The following is a 16,094-nucleotide window of genomic DNA, read 5'->3' on the forward strand; positions in this document are numbered from 1 at the left end:
ACCTCTTGTGTAAGATTCTGTCAAATTCAGTTTAGTGGTCACAAAGGAAAAAGACATTCTATGAGTACAAAGTGAAGTCTTAATGCACAAGCATAAAGACAGTAAAATATTATAGACAAGAACATCTGTTGAATAGATATTCTAGCATCCTTTGGAACTGGCAGAAATAGACTCGATTTTTATTTTTTTCCCCTCTAGAATTGGGGTCCAGTGTTACTTGCAGGTCAAAGGAGATAGCCAGAGATTGTGCAATAGACCTTGAAATATCTGGTTTATATAAGCCTACAAATCAAACTTTGTCTTCTGATATTATAGCCCTTTCTCCCAATATTTGGTGAAATAGTGGTAATACATTGATGATGCTTTATCTGTAGGAGACATGAACATGTTCCAAAATATTCTTTTTTAGGTAGGTGGAATGATCAAATGAATATATTCACTGTGATTGCAATCCTGTAGTAAGTTGCAACTGAAGTAAGCCCATGAATCAGTGGAGCTTTCATAGGTCCTGACAAGAGATGGGGGTATTTGTATTCGTGTATGAATATCCCTCCCCCACAGGTGCAGATAACGAGGGTCCAGCCCCCTGCGGCTAGACCGACCACTCACAGTTCTGCCACTCCGGAGCTCGCGATCATGGAGCCACTCTTCGACCTGGCAAAGAGGCTCATCATCCTGCTGTCTGTAATCTTAAACCATTTGCATGTGCCAGATAGAGTAAACCAACTGCATTAATTTTACTTAAGTGTTGTCTTGACAAGTCCCTTCATCTCTAGCTGAAACTTGTAATAATTTAGTCCTCTATAACCTGTTATGTATGAATAATACCTTAATCAACCAAGAAATCAGATAATCCCCAAATCCTACACAACCTCGTGATTTAGCAGGTGGCACATTATGAAAAAAATTGCTCTCTCGGCGGTGCAGATTATTGTTTTTGAATTGTCATTCATCAGTTTGGGTTGTTAACCATCTAGCTGTCTATCTCTCTCTATTAAGTGAGAAGAATTACAGATAATTACCTATTCTTTAAATCCTCCGGTGTATTAAAAACATTTTTCATCTGAAATTATTTCCACGCATCGATCTTATTAATTAGTTTAATTCAAATGTTTCAGGGGAAATCCCTCTCAGCCAGCTGATCGTTCTCAGCTCCTTTCCTGATTTTTCTTGGTGTTACACCGGCAAGCATATTTGGGTTGTGGCTCAGAAGAATGTGTTTTCTTCTCTAACGGGGCCAGAGGTTTATCCTACAGGAGGTGGAGTGACACTGAGCCAAAACCTGGGAATTATATTCAAAGGAGATACCGTATTTTTCGCACCATAAGACGCACTTTCCCCCCACAAAACAGGGGGGTGGAAAGTCTGTGCGTCTTATGGAGCGAAGAAAACAGATTATATTTTCCTGTTTTCTTCTCCTAAAAAAATTGGTGCGTCTTATGGAAAGGTGTGTCTTATGGAACGAAAAATACGGTACTTCAAAAAACTCCCAGAATCCTTTATGCTGCCTGAATTCCGGGAATTATAGTATGAAATGTAATTCCCCTGCATTTTACATGCCACTAGTAGAAACAGGATACTGATATGTTGAAAGACTTAAATTTTTAAAAAAGGTCATGTATCTCATTGAGCTGTATATGTCATGACCAGCAAGGCACAAAATCTTGGACACCATAACTGTTAACCTCTTTATTGATAGGTGATGCAGTGTTTATTATAAAACCTGGTTCCCTTAAAAGGATGTGTGACAGAATATTAGTTCCTGAACCATTGTTTCAGGATCTTGTAATATTGATAGTTTAGGTGTATGGTTGGGGAACCAGAGGTTGGTAGTTCAATTCCTCACTGGGCCTCCTTGACAGAAGCTCGACTCGATGATCCATAGGGTCCTTTCTATATCTGCAGTTCAAAGAGGATGATGATTGAAATCCTTGTCTGTAAAGATAAGGGAAATTTCATATAATTTGGAGATGATACTTATCTCCAGTGAAATTAAATCAAATAGGTATTAATTATTCTAAGTTGTGTTGGACAGGATCTTGAGACTGCAATAACTTGGCCTTCTGTGCAGCTGACTTATCAGTGAAATTATTGAGAATCCTCTCAAACTTGCCTTTCAGTTCTCTCTCCTTTCTCCCACTTTGTTGTAGGTATGTTATCAAATCGAGAAGGAGAGCCGGTGGATCCAGAAGGTGGGCCCATTCCCAAAAAACTCCCAAAGGAAAAAGGTACTTTACTCTCTCACCAAAAACTGCAGATTGGGCTTCCTGCTGTCTTGACATCGTTTTAAAACTGCCTTAGCTCCTGTCCAGTTCACGATGGTCTTTGGGTCTATAGATCAATAAGGAGAGCAGTGTGTCATTCATGATTTCTTTTGGACGTGGGATGCTGTTTGTGTTTGCTGCAGAGCCACCTGGAGCTTATCAGCTAACAGTGAATAAACAATGTGTGTTTTCCAGTGTGAGAATCTAACATATACTTCCCCAGTTAGCCATCCTTGAAAAAAAGAGAATTTCTCAACCTCTTGTGATGCCTTGTTGCAATGAAGCTGGCCCTTTTTAAAAAGCAGCATTAGTGGTGTTGTTATTTTTTAAAGCGTCTGTTTTGTACAAGATTCCATCTTATGTTTAAAAAAAAACTGTTTTAGTGCAAGAACCTTGCATTTTGCATTTTAAAACCTTGGTTTTCGTACAACATTTGGGTTTTTCTAGACAAAATACAAGCCTTTTTGCACAAATTCCTAGGGTTTTTAAAATCTGCACAAAAAGCGCTTCAGTGAATTTTTGTTTTCACCAAAAAGTCCCCAAATGAGGAAAAAAAGCACCAACACTCCGGTTATGTCAGTTAGCTATATCAACTAGTAATATTGCCACCTACGAAGACATAATAAAAGAAGGCTTACCTCCCTAGTCCAATGGGTTTCTGCAGCAGAGTCAAGCAAATGTGTTTCAGTCAAGTCTTAAGAATGTTAGTGGCCTTCTTCCTCACAGAGATAAGAGCTCTAGTTATAGGCTATCCAAGGTTTGAGATCCGTGAAATGCAATGGAGAAATGAATAGGTAGGTAAAGAACACACCAGTGTTTATGCTGCCTTCAAAAGGACATGGTTATATTTAACGAACCGGCACAAGGGGAGTATTTTATGCACAGGTACTGCTCCGTAGCTCCTCCTAGTTTGTGTGTGTGTGTTTTTGCTTTGGAATATGTGCTTGGCTTCTTCCCTTCCTGCCTTGAGAGACCACACCGATGCTGCAGCACAAATGCAGTTATTTCAAAATGACGATATGAATTCTCTGAGACATTAGAGTTCCAAATGCAGTATAGTGGACATTACTGGCATGCAGGTTTTAATCACACCTACCATGTTTTCCCGAAAATCAGACAGGGTCTTATATTAATTTTTGCTCCAAAAAAAACAAAAAACAAATTAGGGCTTATTATCAGGGGATGTTTTATTTTTTTTTCATGTGCAACCATTTACATTTATTCAAATACAGTCCATGTCCTCTTCTTCTGGTTGCTGCACAAGGGTGGAGGTCAGGGTTACACTTAACTAGGGCTTATTTTGGGGGTAAAGCTTATATTACAAGCATCCTGGAAAATCATACTAGGGCTTATTTCCAGGTTAGGTCTTATTTTCGGGGAAACGGGGTATCCATCCCCATTGCAAAGTTCACAAAGTGCCCACAGACCAACCATCATCTTCCAGTTCAGGGTGGGCGATCTGCAGTCTCGTATGACCTACATATACTGTGTAGTTTACCAGCAGGGCTGGCCCTAACTGAGGCAGAGCGAGGTGGTTGCCTCTGGAGGCCCAGGGCTACAAGGCCGCTTTGGTGTTCACCTCCAGCTGTTGCCTTCCGTTTTCAGATGCCATCGGCTTGTCATGAAGCATCATCTAAACAAGGGTTTCCCAACTTTGGGTCCCCAGATGTTCTTGGACAACATCTCCCAGAAATCCTGGCTAGCACAGCTGTATTGAAGGTTTCTGAGGGCTGTAGTCCAAAATCTGGGGACCCAACGTTGGGAACCATTGCTCAAAACTAGCCTGCTGAAGAGCTTATCCCTTTGCTGATGTTTAAACAAGATGCTGCCGTTGATCCAGCTGGTTTCTGTAGACAAGGCACTATCTTCCCATCTACAGTGGTGCCTCACTTAACGATGATAATCCGTTCCAGGAAAATCATCGTTAAGCGAAAACATCGTAAAACGAAATTAAAAACCCCATTGAAACACATTGAAACTCGTTCAGTGCATTCCAATGGGGTAAAAACTCACCGTTCAGCGAAGATCCTCCATACATTTATGCTGCCTGTATAGGGAGGAATCCGTCCCTAAACACAGCGGGGAGCCATTTTAAGCACCTGGTGGCCATTTTGAAACCGCCAATCAGCTGTTTAAAAAAAACATCATTTTGCTAAGAATCGGTTCCCGAAGCAGGGAACCGATCATCGCAAAGCGAAAGGACCCTATTTAGACCATCGTTTTGCAATCACAAAAAGATAGTCATACAGCGATTTTGTCGTAATGCGGGACAATCATTAAGCGAGGCACCACTGTACAGCAAAACATCATGGAACACAGCCTTGCTCATGGGCCATGCAATGTATCCTACTTGCCATGTATATTTTTCCCTCCATAATTGCTGCTTTCCCAAACTCTACCACTTGTGTCTTTCCGTGCTCCTCTTACTACTACAATTACTAATATTATTACGCTACTAATTCCAGTAAAGTCTTTCAACATTATTATTAAGCCCATGTGTTGTGAACTCAAAGGATCCATGCCTATTAAGTATGACAAGTTAGCAGTTCACACAAGCATGGCAAACATATGGTTTCACATCTGGTTTGGGTAATATCATCATGATTTTTAGAATGATTTATAGTTCTGCAGGCCATAGACTGCCTGCTTTGCTGTAACTTCAGGTTTTCCAGACCTTGAGCCAATTACAGAAAACATGTAGTGGGTAGTGGAATAGTTTCAAAGATTGGATAGTTGCCTACCCCTTAATATACTTCAAAATGTTTGTCATTCTGTCACCTGTGGAATCTCCAGTTTCAGGACTTATGTATTGGTAGAGCTCTGTATATTTCAGGTGGGGCAGTTGTGCTTCCCCAGATGTTGTTAGGTTGCACCCTTTACTATTGCCTGTGCTGGTTAAGGGTTATGGGAACTGATGTTCCCCAGCAAGAGGCCCCCAGAAGTCATCAAGTAGAAACCAGGCCTTCTCAGTAAGGAACATTTCCCTCCCGAGCTTCAGGAAGCAAATCAAAATCTGGCTCTTCACCCAGAGTTTTGAAAACCTTCTTAATTTCAATTCTGACGCTATTTGGTGATGACCTAGGGGTGACGGTCAATGGTCTGTTGCTTAATTCAGTTGTGTTTTTTTAGCTTCGCCATCTTGAGATTTAGCAACGTTTGTTAGACAGGGTTTTTTATTAGGATAGATTCTTGCTTTTCACTGGTTTATTATTTCAATTTTTGTCTGTACATTATAGTTACCATTACGTACGGTGTGACTTGTATTCTGTAAGATAGAGAGTGACCCTCACTTGTAAAAAGCCCTTTTGAAGAGTGCCAGCCTCAGGAGTCGACAGAGCTTTTGTATTTCTCTCCCATAAGCACAGTGCCAAGACTTGGCTTCAGGCAGCCAGCTTCGTTTGAACCTATTAGAGGTGCTTCTCCCTCTCCCGATGGATGTCAAGTTGGCTCTGGAGTGGGACAAGAGGTTCTGTTTGCCACGTGTGTTACTCCAGTTGATCTCCACCATCCATTGATTTTCTGAACTAACAGAGATGGGCATGAACCGCCAGTTCGTTTGGCAGCCGAACAGGTGTTTGGTGCTTCCCAGCCTTCTCTGGTGGGTGCCAATTCATAGGCAGCACCCCAGCATCTCTGCCCCATCTCCTCCCGAGGCTGGCTCAGAGTGGGTGCTCGCCGGGAAGGGCTGGGAAGCACTGAACACCTGTTTGGCCACGAAACGAACTCGTGGTTCGTGCCCATCTCTATGAACACATAAAGACGGGTGCTTCAAAAACAGTTATTTGAAGATAATATGAAAGGGCTTCACCACTCTCGATTCAGAAGGAGGAACCTACCTAGGTTTGCAAGAGCTTTCTGTTATATCAAGGGACTGAAATCCTGCTGCTTACCATAGTAAATCACAACTAGAGTAGGCCCATGGAATCAGTGGGGATGTGATGAGTCAAATTCTGTGTGAGTCCCATGGATTCAGTGGGCTTACTCTAGTTGTGACTGATTAGGCTAAGCAATGGGATTTTAGTAACTGTGTTTGCTTCTTGAATTTAGCCTTTGGCACACACAATTGCCTCTTCTTTTTGCCTTTTCGGAAAGTTTTACTTTGCACAGCCCTGTACTTTGTAATTCAGCGGTTGAGTTTGCTAGCATCTGCTGTCCCTTTCTGAAAACTTTGGTTCCTGTACGATACTAATAGACAGTCTAATTGAGATGGATTATTTTCATTTTTTTTTTAGCAAAGGGTGAAAATTAATGAGTTTGGGAGATAAGAAAAGATCAGTGCTTTGGCTCAGGAACTTAACCATTAAACACACACACACACACACACACACAAACTTGCTTCTTGCTCTTGGTGGTGGCGTGTTTCGTTTTATATGATTCCAGCACCTATTCAACAGAATGTCGTCCAAGAAGTGACAGCCTCCCTACAGAAACAAGCGTGCGCATCTCAGCATATGTCTTTGGCTTCCCAGGAGGCGATCCCAGGCTTTATTCTCCCAAAAAAAGGAGCGAGAAGGCATAGTCACAAATGGCTCAAACCTTGGGAGGCAGGCTAGCAGATGGAAAAGCCAAACTCATACCTTAAACTGCTGTTACCACCAGTAGGTGGTAGAAGCTGTTAAGCAGGCTTAGGGAGTAAACCTTGAAAGAAAGAAACAGAAAGCATTGGGGTATCATGATCATTACCTTTGTCATTTTCATCCTCATCATGCTCTTGCTAATTTGATGTATTTACTGGAGATTTATTTTATTCATTTATTCAGTTCATAAGTTATTTTGCTCTTATGAATGGGGCTCAAGGTGATATTATTCTGTAGGAAAGTTCTGCTGGCACTAACATGATGCTCCAGTTGCTGGTTGCAATTAGAGTAGACCCACTGGGCCAAATCTTGTTGCTTAGCATAGTAAATCATGCTAAAGTAAGCCCATTGAATCCCCGGCAATTTAGTGAGTCTACTCCTCCCTAACTTCCATTGATTCAAATGGGCCTACTCTAATTGCAACTTACTATGCTAAAGTAAATTACAGTTAGAATAGCTCTTTTGAATCAGTGGAACCTATGGAGATGTTGACTCACCAAATCCCCATGGATTCTTGCTCTTGGTGGTTCCGTGTTTCATTTTATGTGATTCCAGCACCAATTCAACCGTATGGTGTCCAAGAACTGACAGCCTCCCTGGAATAAGTTCATAGGAGGGCAGTAAGGATGATCAGAGGACTGGAAACCAAGCCCTAGGAGGAAAGACTGAAAGAATTGGGCATGTTTAGCCTTGAGAAAAGAAGATGGAGGGGAGATATGATAGCACTTTTCAAATACTTGAAAGGCTGTTGTAAAGAGGAGGGGCAGGATCTCTTCTCAGTCATCCCAGAGTGCAAGACGCACAACAATGGGCTCAAGTTACAGGAAACCAGATTTCAATTGAATATCAGGAAAAACTTCCCAACTGTTAGAGCAGTACAACAATGGAACCCAGGACCTCAAGAGGTGCTGAGTGCTCCCACACTGGAAGCATTCAAGAGAAACGTAGACAACCACCTGGCAGATGTTCTTTGATTTGTATTCCTGCATCAAGCAGGGGGTTGGGCTTGATAGCCTTATAGGCCCCTTCCAACGTCACTATTCTATGATTCAATCAACTACTCCTACACTAAGCAGAAAGATTTTGGCTTTTGAATCCAAGTGATCTGTGTGAGTGTTGACTTCTTATTCAGCAGGTGTTTCATGAGGTTTACTCTAGCTAGGACTGGCAACTAGTTCAAGGTCAAAATGCATCTGTTTGTGAGGTATTCTGAAGGGCAGTAGTGTTTCACTTGGCAGTATTGGTTTGTTGTCCCCCAACTCTCCATTTTATTGTTAGGATATTTGACTATTTTAAGCATAGAGAATTAAAACAACTCACCTTCATGAATGGATGAGTGCTGAAGAGCATTGGAGGAGAAGACACTAGTTGGATCATCTGAAAGTCATTTAATAGACTTTGTAGTGAAACAGAAAGATTAAACAACAGCAGCAGCAGTATTAGGAACAGCATACATACTGTGCCAATATTTAACAGATACTTGTGTTTTTGGTTAAAACTTGTATCTGTTATATAATACCAGTCAATGTTTTATAGTTTTGATTGACTGTGACTGGTATTTATGAACAACAACAACAACAACAACAACAACAACAACAACAAACAATAACAACAGTAATGATGATGATGATGATATCATTATCCAAAAAATATAATTTGTCAGCCTCCGAAAACCCATGGGAACATCAGGTGGAGAAGGTGTCAGGAAATGAGAAAGTCAAGATCCTGCGGAATTTCTGGATCCAAATTGATAGACACCTTGAACACAACACACCAGACATACTGTAGTAGTAATTGAACAAAGAAATGACTGGATCATTGACATTGCAATTCCAGGGGATGCCAGAGCTGAAAATAAAGGATTGGAAAACTAACAAAATACAGAGACCTGGCCATTGAAATATCTCGCTTGTGGATGAAACATACCTCACTGGCCCCCACAATCATTGGGGCTTTGGGAGCAATAGCAAGAAATTTCACACAGTATAATAAACAGTTTCATATTTCAGAAATAACATCATCAGAGCTATTAAAAACAGCAGTATTAGGAACTATATATATACTACTGTACGTCAATACTTAACAGATACTTAGGTTTTTGGTTAAAACTTGTATCTCTTATAGTCAATGCCTTTATTATATGGATTTCTTGTGCTGGGTATTTTATCATCATCATCATCTTAGAACTGCAGAACTGGAAGTGACCCTATGGATTATCAAGATCAGCCCATGTCAAAGGGGGAATCAAACTCCCAATCTGTGGCTCTTAGTCAAGTACAACTTGACTATTTGGATGCAAGACAATTTTTTTGTGACTGTGGAGAAATTCAATCAACACATCACTTTTGTAAATGCAATTTATGCTCCACCACATGTACAAAAGGAGATTCAGTAAATAGCTGAGATAATGCTATTGAAATATCCCACTTCTGGTTTTAAAAAATCAGCCCAATTACCATAACCATTACATTTGTGTGGTTTTTTTTTAAATTTTACTTGTAGTCCATATATGTCATTTTTGTTAGTTTTAGGAACTCTTGTCGCTTTCGAGAGAGTATCTCCCAACCCCCAACTCTAGCATAATTTTTTGATGCTTAGAAGTAGTTGACAATAAATGTAATACGTAAGTACAGCTAGCAAGCTTATAACTAACCTTTAAATGAGAAGTTGCGGATTGTTCTTCTAGCAATTAATTCTGTGTTAGGGAATGTAATTGACCACAGGGCTGAATTATTGAAGGGGGTGGGTTGGGTGTGAAACTGTCACCCTAATTGAGACTTGAACTCATAGCCTTTATCTCCTGCGCTGCTCGATATGTGATTTAGGGGTTAATTGACTGCCTAGCGTTTTCCAGCTGCAATTATTTCCTCTCATGGAGCTAAATACATACTGTAGCCAAGACCATTTTAATGGCAGCCCCTTGCTTTCAGCTGTTAGAATGGTGTCAGAGGACAGCCATGAATGGCTGAGCAGTGGGGGCAGTGAAGGATATAAATAAAAAGATTCAAGGTTGTCTTTAAGGTTTCTAGTGAACACATCAGGAAGGAAAGTGGCTATTGATGTTGATTCACAAATACAATAGAAAGGGGGGGTGTACTTTGCACACGCTGGTTCTCCACGTCCTGTAATTTGTATACAAAGTAGGATCTTATTTGATACCAGAAACAAACTGGAATGATTTTGGACCACTGGAAGTTCTTATCACTCTGCTCACCTTTTGTTGTTAACCTTTCCTGAATCAATACACAACAATCAGACTGAAGAGGGGGAAATGCTTTGATTTCAGAGTGAATATTTTGGCTCTTGCAGTGATTCGTAGAAGCTGAAGACTGACCTCAACATAATATAGTGCAGTGGTCAGTCTCCCAGCACTAAGACACGGGAGTTGACAGACTCAGATCGCTAAGAATGTGCTTTTCTGCATCCTCATGGTGCACCCAGCTTATGGACTAAGGCTCAGGAGACCTGGCTTTGAATCCCTGTTTACCCGTGGAATTACAGTGGAGGAAAGCAGTAGCACTGGTAAAATTATTTCTTAAATATCTCACTTACCTTGAAGGTCTTGTTAGGGCTATTGTAGTGAGTCTCCAACTTGACAGTATATAACACAAAAGATCCTATAATTAACAGCACTACTCAGTGGCACAGTTTCCTTTATTGCGTCAATCCATTTCATATTAGATCTTTCTCCTTCCCATCTGCCTGCCACTTTTCCTAACATTATTGTCTTTTCCAGGGATATGTTCTCATCGATACGTCTAAAGTATGATAGCCTCAGTTTACTCATTTTTCGCTTCTGATGAGAGTTCAGGTTTGCTTTGAACCCATTCATTTGCTTTCCTGGCAGTCCATGATATCACTCAAACTCTCCTCCAGCGTCACATTTCAAATGAATTAGTTATTCTCCTCTCAGATGTTCAGCAGCTTGGATCATGTGTTTGGAATGAACAGATTGTTGGCTTTGAAAAATTCAGGCGAGTGGTCCTCCTTCATTTCTGACCCCTAGGCCTGTTTCTCTTGCAGTGTTTGGTTCTGCTTTAGTTCCCAAGCCTTAGGTTTCAGCCACCTGTTTTTGGTACCTGCTATTTTCGACATAGAATCATGGAGCTGTAGAACTACAAGGGACCCAAGGGCCATCAAGCCTACCAGTCCTGAAGAAGCAAGCAATCTACTGCTAAGGCAGCCCCGATAGGTGGCCATCCAACCTCCTCTTAAATACCGCCAAGGGAGGAGAATCCACCACCTCCTGAGTCAGTCTGTTCCGTTGTTGAACATTCCAACCATTAGGATGTTCTTCTTTAGGCATGATTAATTTCTTCCTCAGCACGTGCATAAAAGCTTCTCGTTTCTTCTTCAGCATCTGCAGTATCTGTTAGAGCAGAGACTTGGATGATAGTTAGGTTCAGACGCTTTCCAGGAAGTCTGATTGATATTATTGGTCAGATTTTGCATTATAGCCCTTAAATGCTTGTGCTACTTCTTGTCTCACTATTAGAGCAACATTGTTTCATCAAAGTGTCATTTCCAGAGTAAAACTATTTGTCATTCTCTGACTGAAAATGTCCTGTTCAGTTTAGTTTGCTTACCCCAGGTATTGCAATATTCAAATATTCCCTTTCTTCTTCTATGATTTCAAGTTTATCTTGATTCATACTTCTCAGATTGCTTGTTCCAGTGGCTTCATATGTGACAGGGCTGGTTATGCTTGTCCTTTTCCCAGTGGCTGATTGAGTACCTTCAGAACTGGGAATCTCATCTTGCAGCACTATCTCTTGTTTTATTTTGGATTGTCTCATAATAGTGTTTCCGAGGTAAGAAATATTTAGAAGTGGTTTACTACTGCCTTCTTCTGCGCAGTGGTAACAAAAGTTAGCTTAAGTGCCATTGAAAGATTCTACATCACCACCTTTCATTATTACTGCTTAGGAATGGCTGATGGTCGGATTCCAAAAGATCTCCTGTATGGAGAATTAGTGCAGGGAAATCGCCCCAGAGGGAGACCACAGCTGTGATACAAGGAGGTCTGCAAGCGGGATATGAAAGCCTTAGGAATGAACCTCAACAGATGGGGAAACCCTGACCTCTGAGCGTTCAGCCTGGAGGCAGGCGGTGCATCACGGCCTCTCCCAATTTGAAAAGACCCTTGTCCAGCAGGCCAAGGCAAAGAGGCAGTCCCGAAACCAGCCAAATCAGGGAGCTGGACAGGGGACAGATTGTATTTGTCTTCAGTGTGGAAGGGATGGTCACTTTCAAATTGGTGTTCTCAGCCACACTAGACACTGTTCCAAATCCTCCATTCAGAGCACGTTCTCATAGTCTCTCGAGACTGAAGGATGCCTAAACTAACTAAACTAAGATGCCCTTCAAAAACTTAATCACCTCATTGCCATTGGAGTTGCCAGTTCTCTTGTGCTGATGCACCATTAATCCTGACGAGGACAGCTGCATCTTGGCCTCTTATCTCAGCTTTGGCCATTCCATTTTAAGTAGCTATGGTAGGAGTCCGGACTCTTCAAAGAGTGAAGTCTTCTGACAGCAATGTTCTTGGCCTCCCAGACACACACTCAGACTTCTATATCACTGAGAAAACTGTGGGCAAACCAGTCTCTCTCAGCTTAACCCATCTCACCTAGTTCTTGTACAGATCAAATTGAGAAGGATCATGTATACCATCTTCATCTCCTTTATCATAAGAAAACCATCTTTGGTTATTCAGATGTAACCCATGTTTACATGTTCCCTTCCCTTCTTCTTTGCATGCACTGGTGATCTTCACTTATTTTTTATTTTATTTCTCGTAGCACTTTCTCATTACGTCTAAATCCAGCAAATTATGGGTCCGTGTGAATTTTAATTTGCTCTCAAACCAGAATTGGTAACCGTGCGGTGAACAGAGTTTCCAGTTGTGATCTAGAGACAAAGAAGCTGATGGAGCTAGCTGACTACAGGGCAATACATGGTTATGCTCCATGTCAGATGGAAAGGCAAGACTTGGAAAGATAGGTGAGGAGGAGAAGGCCACTTAGCCCTTAATCCATCCACAGTGAAAAGCTTAAACATGGCAACCAAACCAAGCTGAGGGGTGTGGGAAAACATTCATATTTACACATGCAAAATTATAAGCCTTTGGTGACCTCATCAGACCTCATATAACTTAGATTTTTTTGGACAACATCTCCCAGAATCCACCACCTGATAGGGTCACTGGTAGACTTAAGCCCTAAACAACATGGGTAACCCCCTTTATACCCATGGGTTAAGAATATCATCAGGTCGGGCCTTCCTCTCGGTTCCACCACCTTCACAGGAGCATTTGGTGAGGGCATAGGAGAGGGCTTTGTCTGTGGCTCCCCCCCAGACTTTGGAACTCCCTCCCACTGGAGGCCAGACTGGGCCCATCTTTCCTCTTCTTTCACAAGACCTTTCTCTTCAGGCACGTTTTCCCTGAATGACTGGCTGCCTGAGTGAGGTTTTTAAATGGATGGTTGTGCCTTATTACTTTGAATGCGTTTTTGGTGTTGCTTACGTTTTTTAGTATGGTATTTGTCTGGTTCTTTTTAGTATTTGTATGCTTACTGTTTTTAGCTTTAAATATTGTGTTTCGATGTTGTAAGCCGCCTTGGCTCCTTCTTAAGGAGAAAGGTGGGGTATGTATAAATCAGCCAATTGATCGATCGATCAATCAATCAATCAATCAGCCAGTCAGCCAGCTACTTTTCTGAGCTCTGTTGTTTATATGTGCAGAACAAAATCTCATTTGGATGTCGCTTGTAAAAGCCACTGTAAAATAAAATAAAAATGAGGGGGGGGGAACTACTTTAATCTGCTTCCAGAGCTCAAAAAGCACACAGCATTACCCTTGTGTTGCAGACATACCTTTGCTGTCACCATTACTTGGAGAAATAACTGATAGCAATCAATGCGATTATTTCCTGTTGCTGGAACATTTTTATTTTTACTACGATATTAGCTGGACATATGTTTTGAGAAAGAAGATATAAATATGTTTAGCCTCTGAATATAAGCTCTGTAGAAATGTTATATTACCCACTTGGAAGTGGAAACTGTAGGTGACATACTGTTCAGCAATGAGAAGTAGCTTTGCTTACAAATCAGCTGGATGATGAGGTTGCAAAAGTTATATTTTCCCTGCTTTCACCGGTGGAATTTATTAGCTTCTTGGAATTGATTCTGGATGCCTTTCATTTGCCATTGGGCTAAAGTCAGAAGCAAAATGATGATATACTGCATTTTTGCTCACTCATCTTTTTATTGCCAAACTATTGTTATTGAATAAAGGACATTCAATATATTTCAAAAAAGAGACACGGCACATGGGAGAGAGCGGAAGACAGAGAGAGAGAAAGAGAGAGAGAATTTCTTTCAATGTTTGTTCCATTAATTGTCATCCATTTGTGTGAAGGCCAGGCTGACTGGGCACATAGTTTTAAGCGAAACAGCCAGGGAGCAGGAAAGGAAAGTGGAAATGAAAGAGATCCATTGGTATCAGAAAAACAGCAGGGTCCCAGAAAGCTACCGAAATATTGTGTCGCTTTATTTGCTCAGGAAGAATGGACCGGAGCAAAGTTAATATCGATGTAGCCTATGAAAGCGTTTTGGGTCGTTATCTCTGGGAAGATAATGTGAACTCAGCAGTATCATGGCTTTGATCTTTGGTTAAAGTCTTGACAAAACTCGATTGCAGTTTGACTGACAGCCTTGTCAGGGAATGAATGAAGACTGACACTCCAATATTGAAAATGCAGCGTTTACAGAACTTTCCCTCTCCCTTATTTTTTTTTTAAAGTCCCAAGTTTTCTCATGACGCTGCTGCTTTTGTGGAAGACTGAATTTCCCATTTCCCACCCTCCTAAAAAAAATAATAATTTTGAAACAAATGAAATGTAGAGATTGCCAACTGCAGCAAGAACAAAAACAAAACAAAATCTTACAATTTTTTGAATCTCCTGGCTGCCAAAAGCCACTTTTCTGACAACGTTGTTCTTAAAGTATTCAAGGCTAGGAATACTATACAGTCACAACTTGGCAACTGTGAGATTCACTGTAGCCTTTACCATTGCTACTGTTCTGATGGTTTTCATGAACCAAAGCAAATTATGAAAACTGTTTCACAGGTGGCTTTGCTTTCCCCACTGAGAGGTGCTTTTATTGTTTGTTGTTATTATTATTATTTTGTTATTATTATTTTTTTAAAGATCTCAAGCTCCTCGGTCCCAGGGGCTGAGAACAGAGGAACCAGACTTTATGGAGTGGGAAGCAAATTAAGTAATGACTAATGAAGCATCATCATTCTCTACCCTATATTATTTGACACAGCTCTTCTTGTGAAGTAAAAATGTTGGAAATTATTGGCCTCAAGCTTGCAGGATGCATACTGTCACGTTCCACAGTATCAGGATGCAACCTGAAACGTAGTTGGACGGCAGCGCTTAGGTGTTCCAGCGCTTAGGTCTTTGGACTAGAAGACCTCCAAGGTCTCTTCCAACCCTACGGCAGTTCTATGATTCCTGCCTACAGGGTTCATCCTACTGAAAAGCCTTGACCAAATTGTCTTCTAGGTAAAATTGGTCAGCTTTCCTCCTGAGTTTCGAGGGGGACCACCTAGTAGCAGCAATAAGCGTAGGACGCTCTCCTCTACTTCCCTTCCCTGGTGGATTTCCCCAGCCCTTTCCTTCCTTCCTTTGCGGCTTCTGTATAAATATTTCACCGTCAAAAGACATGTAAATATTTCCCTTTTGGGAAAGGCAATGCATTTCTGTGTAAGTGTCAGTTATACTTTCTTTTCTTGATCATTTAGAACATGAAACAATACCTGTTTTATCCTGCCTTTCTTCTTCTTCTTCTCTTCTGGCTCAGTGACAACATGTTCTTATTTATCACTAGAACAACTGTGGAAAATAGATATTTGGAAAACATTAAGGGGCTATTATCCCAGAAAGCTTTTCAAAGCACGCACTTGTTCAGTGTGTGTGTGAGAGAGTGTGTGAGTGTGTGAGCATGAAAATACTCTCAAAAAGAGAAAGTAAGGAGAAAAGATATTAAGATATTCACGCTCCCCAACTAACAACACTTTCCTAAAGAGATACATGACAACACCTCTTTAAAAGCTGCAGTTTTAATTTACTGTTTCCTTTCATCTGTTGAAATAATTTCCTCCCTTTTTGGGGGGGGGGGCTCCTATACTTTGTTCTGGTCATTAACATTTCACAAAATTAAGTTTAAAAGGTGCTTT

General features: G+C 41.0%; 1 protein-coding gene across 3 annotated transcripts in view; it reads left to right on the forward strand.

Annotated features, from left to right (window-relative positions):
* Positions 1–16,094, forward strand: part of DACH2 (dachshund family transcription factor 2) — a 325,199-nt gene that overhangs the window by 271,178 nt on the left and 37,927 nt on the right. For all 3 annotated transcript variants that reach the window (XM_072981094.2, XM_072981095.2, XM_078380767.1), the window contains one exon: positions 2,151–2,228. In XM_072981094.2, coding sequence (XP_072837195.2) covers positions 2,151–2,228 — 78 coding nt within the window. The remainder of the gene's footprint in view (positions 1–2,150; positions 2,229–16,094) is intronic.

This window comes from Pogona vitticeps, chromosome 11 (assembly GCF_051106095.1).
Source record: "Pogona vitticeps strain Pit_001003342236 chromosome 11, PviZW2.1, whole genome shotgun sequence".
Lineage (NCBI taxonomy): Eukaryota > Metazoa > Chordata > Lepidosauria > Squamata > Agamidae > Pogona > Pogona vitticeps.